Source organism: Ricinus communis, chromosome 5, assembly GCF_019578655.1.
Source record: "Ricinus communis isolate WT05 ecotype wild-type chromosome 5, ASM1957865v1, whole genome shotgun sequence".
In the NCBI taxonomy this organism is placed as follows: domain Eukaryota; kingdom Viridiplantae; phylum Streptophyta; class Magnoliopsida; order Malpighiales; family Euphorbiaceae; genus Ricinus; species Ricinus communis.
In genome coordinates this window covers 10,084,459-10,090,562 of record NC_063260.1, presented here as the reverse complement: position 1 = coordinate 10,090,562, position 6,104 = coordinate 10,084,459, and the positions used below count along the sequence as shown (strand labels likewise).

Here is a 6,104-nt window from a genome sequence, read left to right as displayed (position 1 = left end):
TTCCTTTGCACAAAAATATTTTACAAAAGAAAGAAAAGAAGAGGTACCCAGCTTCTGTTGACAGGTTCTCCTCACAGCCTGTCACTCTTTATTTGTTCCATCACTCCATTTTAATACTTCACACCTACCATTATCAACCTTATTATTTTTATCATATTCTTCCAAGAAAACCATAGTAAAATGAATTTATATCTACAGTGAAAGCTGGGCAGACACCATTATATGTATTTATTTCTTCCTCTGAAAGGGAGTTGTTTATGTACTCAATTCTTAACATTATCTGTATAGTTCTCAATACAGCAACACTGTCCATCCAAAGATGAAATAAATTAGGATATAGCTTTTCTAGTTCAAGAGGTTATGCAGTAATTTAAGAAAGAAGGAAATAAATTAATTTTTTTTTTGTTTCCTTATTATAATTCAAAAGAATATAAAAATTATAAAATATTTTAAAAAATATATAAATATGAAATCTTTTTTTTTTTTATACGTGTCAAAGCTTATCTGTATATTGATGCTATTGTTATTCTTTTGATTATAAGTAATAATATAAAATAAATTTTTAGAAATTTTTTAATAATCTTTTTTAATATTTTACAATTAACTTCTACATTTTTAAAAAATAATAATTTGAAATATTTTTAAATGCCTCTATCAATTATTTTTTTATATTTTGGAGAAAATATATATATTTATTGATTCACATATTAATTATACTATTTCTAGGAATCTAATTTATTATATAACTAGTTAATTATATTTTTATTTATTATATAATATTAAAAATTAAGAGTTTTTCCAAAATTTAAAATTATTATTTTAATTAAAAAATTTATTAATTGATAAATTAATTATCAATAAATATAAAAATGATACATCAAGCTATATGTAAAGATAAATATACCTATAATGACTATTATTATTATTTTAATTATAAATAATAATATAAATGAGTTTATAAATATAATAATATAAATGGGTTAAGATTTTTAACTTTATATAGGTTGTATTTTTAGTATTTATTTTTTAATTTATTAAATATATTAATTATTAACCAAGAGGGGCAACTTAGCATGCACTATATTTTATTTTTCTACCAAATAGATATGGGTTCAAGCCCAACAAGAAGATTAAAAATGGGTCTTAAAAGAACAGACGGCAACGTATTGAAGTGAATCTAAACCCTAAAAGCCCATTTGAGTTATTGACATGCATCAAAGTAATCTTCAATTCAATTGCTTTTGCAGAAATTAGGGATTTCATTCAGTTTATTCATTGCCTAGCAAAAAGAAAAAGAAATTACAAGAAGCAAAGATTTCATCTTTTTAGGGTTTTGTGAAATTGAAGAATGAGAAAGCTTAAGTTTCACGAGAAAAAGTTACTGAAGAAAGTAAATTTCTTGTTATGGAAGAGAGAAGGAGATCACAGAGAAGCAAAAGTTATGCAACGTTACCACATAGTCGACCGGGACGACTACAAAAAGTATATATCTGTTCTGCATGTTGATTTCTTGCTTTTCAAAAGAACTGTTGTCATGTTCTTTGAAATTGGGAAAATGCAGGTATTCGGGTATATGCAGGATGGTGCAGAAATTGGTGAATATATTGAAGCAGATGGACCCAAGAGACCCTTACCGTGTTGAAATGACTGATATGCTTTTAGAGAAGCTGTAAGTGCTCTTTTTTTTTTCTTGTGGTTTTAGGTTATATTAGATATTCTTAAGTTTGTACTGGTTCCGTATAAATTGGGTGGAGTTGAATGGCCCTGTTTAATTTTGTCCCTGAAAAATGATTTTGTTGGCCTTTTGTGCATGTGTATGTGTGCACGCATTACTTGGATTTTAATGGTGATGGGTGTTTTGCTTGCAATTTTAATCTTGATTGTAAATATTGTATAGTGGGCTCCAAAGCTTTTGGTGTTAATTAGCTTTCTGTGTGATATTTGCACAACTTTAGTGTAACAAAGTTTCCAATTGCTTTGTGTTTGTGATAATTATTGTTCTCATCAAGTAGTTTGACATTTGGTTACTTCTTTGTGAATGGTAGCTATAACATGGGAGTGATACCAAGCAGGAAAAGCTTGGCTTTGTGCGACCGTTTATCAGTATCATCATTTTGCAGGTAGGCGAATGCCTGTCTCTCACAAAGACATGCAACCATCCTGCAGCCATTTATTTTCATACTCTGCTAGACGATTGATTAATTCTTTTTTTTTTTTTTTCCAGTTTTGGTTCTTGTTAAAAGCTGTACATAAATTCAAAACTTTCTTCGTGCCAAATTATTACTTTTCTGTTTTGCTAATGTTCATTTTCTTAATTATCATATCCTTGCTTTCAGACGAAGGCTTTCAACTGTTCTGATGCGATTGAAGTTTGCTGAGCATTTAAAAGAAGCCATCACATATATTGAGCAGGGTCATATTCGAGTTGGTCCTGAGACAGTAACTGACCCAGCATTCCTGGTAACAAGGAATATGGAAGACTTTGTCACATGGGTCGACACATCAAAGATAAAGAGGAAGGTGCTGGAGTACAATGAGAAGTTGGATGATTATGATGCAATGAACTGAAGTTTTCTCTGCTCATGTGGGGCATAGTTAATGATATAAGATAACTGTCAAGGCTCTGTGGAAGTTATATAGCAATGATGCCCACAGATGGACAGGTATCTTAATCCACTGCTAATAGCCAGTCCGCAAGAGTGGTCATGGGTTTCAAGTGCCATTAGTTTTATAATGTTATGGACAAATTTATAATCTGTTTTCTTTTTCAAGATAAATTGGTTATTTGTGTTTCCTGAATTTCGATTCCCATATATAAGATTGCATTACATGATAGAAGAGGATGAGAAGGTCTTTAGAGGTCCCAGCTTTAATCGCTTCTTACTGAAGCATGGAAAATTATTTCCATTTTCTTTTTTATTTCGAAAATGAGAACTTGGCTTAGTTGATTGCTGATAGAATAGATTTTCCTTTTGCTCCTTGTTATTGAAATTCAAATTTTTCCTTTCCATGATTTGAGAAAGCAAAACATATGTGGGGTCAAATTGGGATTTTGCAGGCACTGATTCCATCATTGGTGCAAACTGCAAAGAAATATAATTGTGTACATGGAAGACTTTTGGTACACAGTAGCTCTTTCAGGTTGTAACATGACATTCTCTGATATTATGCGAAAGATGAACATTGACATTGATAGATGTTAAGGAGATTGTTTTTCCTTTTCATGATGCTAGAAGTGGATTGCTAGATTGCGCAACATATCTCTGTTGTTGTAATGGAAACACCAAAAACACCAAATCAGATTACATTAGCTAACTATGCATTTAACAAGATGCTATCAGTTCTACTAATTCATTCAAGGACTTATAGGATGAACCACCTTTAGCTATACTAAGTTTAATCTTCTCCTTCAAGTCCATCACCCTTTGCCTCATCTCCTCTCCTCCCTTATCAACCATTAGGTTTTGAACAGCTTGCTGTATCTCTCCTCGCTCCAACTTATTTCCCAATTCCAAGCCTACTCTCCATACGTGAGTCACATTTCTTGCAATAACCCTCTGATCTCCATAACGTGGTCTGCATATCATCGGAACGCCTTCTGATATATTCTCCAGTGTTGAGTTCCATCCGCAATGGCTCAAAAACCCTCCCACAGCAGGATGTGCTAAAACCTTCCTTTGTGGTGCCCATTTCACAATGCAACCTCTTTCTCCAACAGCTTCCCTGAAGCCATCAGGCAGTAGCTCAGTCCAGCTTGAACCCTGAATTGAACCAGGCCTAATCACCCACAAGAATTGTTGGCTGCTGTTGACTAGCCCCCAGGTCATTTCTGTTAGCTCATTCTTATCAATTATAGCTATGCTTCCCAAGCTTATATAGATGACTGTTTTTGCAGCTTGCTTGTCAAGCCATGGTATACAGTTATTGTCCTCTTCTAGTAAACTGCTAGAGGAGGCTGGAACAATCTTGTGCATAGGACCAATTGGGAAGAATGGGACTTCCGATTGCATATGAATCTTTATTAGTGATGATCGTTCTAGGCTGTCCATGGTGTTCCATATGATTGCTAAGGACGATCTTGTATCACTTACGGTAGCCATAAACCATAGCAGAGAATCTAAGTTGAAACTGTTAGCTGGAAGATCCTTGAACCTGAGGGGATGCAGCCCCGGAACAAAACCCAATGATGTTGAATCTGATACAAGTGAAAACTGGTAAATGGGCTGCACGGATTTATTGTTGCATAGCAGTTGGAAAAGGAATTTCTTAAGAATATATAATACCTTGCGCAGGAAGATAACCTTCATTTCGGAGCCTAGGAAATGCATCATATGTCAGTAAATTAGCAGCACAGCTAGTTCGCAAAATGATGCATGGAAGCTTCAGAGATTGAGCTACGTCTGCCACAAAATACATCAGGCCATCGTAAATAATACAGGGAAGCTTACCATCTTGACCCCCCTGGTTCTGAGCCATTTGAAGCAATGATTCTCGGAGTGGAGCTTCAGATGTAGCATTAAGAAGAGATAGAAAGGAGATGAAGTCGTCGTAGAAGAGAGTGGGGCTGGTTATGCCGTCCGATAATGGGAAGAAACTAAAGTCAGGGTGGTTAGATGTGTTGGGAAAATTGAAACGAGTATGAGCGACTGTAATGGAGAACCCCCTGGAATGAAGGATGGCTCCTAGCTGAAGCATCGGATTTATGTGACCTTGGAGTGGAAACGGAACAAGCACCACCGGCCGGCGCAGGCTTCCTGCTTCCAATTTGCAAGTAATGAAGATGAAGCCTTGGAAGTTGTACAAGTGATGTTATTTTCCTATTAAAAAAGAAAAAAAGATACCAAAGTCTGATCTCCAACATAGGTTGAGTTAAAGTCCACGCTGAAGTCTTCTTTTTTTATTTTTGCCCTTTTCCGATAAAAATGCTGAACGTCAAGTGTGACAATTTAATTGAGGATTAATATGTGATTTTGAATATTAATTGTCAGCAACTCGGAAAACACGAATCTCAATGCACAGCACAGATAAGGAAAAAGCCGGTGAGAAGCTAAACTTGTTTAAATATCTGCACTATGGGTAACATTTTATTTTTATTGGTTCCTACAAGAGTAATTTTTACATAATTATAAAAATTTATTAATATTTTTATTGTGATATTCTATATAGTTATAAAAAATTTCACTTTCAAATAAGAATAAATTTTATATTATAATAAGTTATAAACATTTTAAGTAAAATATTCTAAATATAATTATATTTATATATATTTTTAAAAATATATCATTATATTATATTTTATCTTACTAAATTATTATTTTATCTCTATAATCTTATTGACAAATATATCTTATTTCTAATTTTACCAATAGAATTAAGTATTAAATTAAAAAAAATTTAATACTTAAATTTCTATTAAATTTTAACCTCCTTAAATTTATAAATTTTATTTAGTATTAAATTTATAACTATAAAGATATTTTACTGTTATATTATTATTGTTATTATTATTGTTATTATTACAAAAGATTAGTACGATTTATATACTAAATCAAGAAGGATTAGTATGCATTTAGCCCTATACAAATTACTGTCACATCTGGCTATGCGTCTGAGTGGGTCTAAACCACTTGATTAACACCAATTTCTCTCTTCAAGAGACTAAGGTGAAACCCCAGGTGAGATTTAGGAGGAAGATCCAACTTAAAAGCCATATTTCCTACTTTGGCCAAGAAAAAAAGAAAGAAAAAGGTCTATAATGTTAAAAATAGTAAACTTAAATTATTAAGTATTTATTATTGTTATTTTAAGAGCCAATATGTGAAGATTTTATGGTTATGTGAAAGGTTTAAATATATGAAAGGTTATGTATTTAGAATATTAAGTATCATAAATATAAATAATTAAGTTTTTAAGGTAATATTATAATAGTTTATAATTAATAATTTGATAGAGATTGTGTGCATTGACTATAAAAATATAAATTTTATGAAAATATATTTTTCTCTTTTAATTTTATATTATGTTTATTGTCCAATAAAAATAGTCCAACACAAAAGACATGGCACAAAGCTTGAAATGTCATTTGGGAGGTTTAACTGTTAACA

General features: G+C 32.0%; 2 protein-coding genes across 3 annotated transcripts; one reads left to right on the top strand and one right to left on the bottom strand.

Moving 5' to 3' along the window:
• The first annotated feature begins 1,176 nt into the window (after positions 1 to 1,176).
• On the top strand, positions 1,177 to 2,843 carry LOC8277293 (U3 small nucleolar ribonucleoprotein protein IMP3). 2 transcript variants are annotated; one of them, XM_002525897.4, is made up of 4 exons: positions 1,186 to 1,482; positions 1,562 to 1,669; positions 2,046 to 2,120; positions 2,337 to 2,843. In XM_002525897.4, exons 1-4 carry the CDS (start codon positions 1,349 to 1,351, stop codon positions 2,566 to 2,568), a joined length of 549 nt encoding a protein of 182 aa, XP_002525943.2. In that variant the 5' UTR covers positions 1,186 to 1,348; the 3' UTR covers positions 2,569 to 2,843. The 2 variants fall into 2 exon arrangements, with proteins under 2 accessions (XP_025014348.2, XP_002525943.2); XM_025158580.2 differs by lacking the exon at positions 2,046 to 2,120 and having other exon boundaries at positions 1,177 to 1,482.
• A 405-nt stretch (positions 2,844 to 3,248) lies between these two features.
• On the bottom strand, positions 3,249 to 5,032 carry LOC8277292 (UDP-glucose iridoid glucosyltransferase). The gene is made up of 2 exons (XM_025158579.2): positions 4,284 to 5,032; positions 3,249 to 4,195 (listed from the first exon to the last, which is right to left on the bottom strand). Exons 1-2 carry the CDS (start codon positions 4,693 to 4,695, stop codon positions 3,324 to 3,326), a joined length of 1,284 nt encoding a protein of 427 aa, XP_025014347.2. The 5' UTR covers positions 4,696 to 5,032; the 3' UTR covers positions 3,249 to 3,323.
• Positions 5,033 to 6,104: the final 1,072 nt, after the last annotated feature.

What these genes read in the sequence shown, in the direction of transcription:
- LOC8277292 (XM_025158579.2), bottom strand. Translation starts at nt 4,695, where the DNA reads ATGCTTCAGCTAGGAGCCATCCTTCATTCCAGGGGGTTCTCCATTACA. An exon ending in AGGTTATCTTCCTGCGCAAG is followed by an intron (nt 4,196 to 4,283) that starts GTATTATATATT and finishes CACTTGTATCAG; the next exon opens with ATTCAACATCATTGGGTTTT.
- LOC8277293 (XM_002525897.4), top strand. Translation starts at nt 1,349, where the DNA reads ATGAGAAAGCTTAAGTTTCACGAGAAAAAGTTACTGAAGAAAGTAAAT. An exon ending in GACCGGGACGACTACAAAAA is followed by an intron (nt 1,483 to 1,561) that starts GTATATATCTGT and finishes GGGAAAATGCAG; the next exon opens with GTATTCGGGTATATGCAGGA. An exon ending in GATATGCTTTTAGAGAAGCT is followed by an intron (nt 1,670 to 2,045) that starts GTAAGTGCTCTT and finishes TGTGAATGGTAG; the next exon opens with CTATAACATGGGAGTGATAC.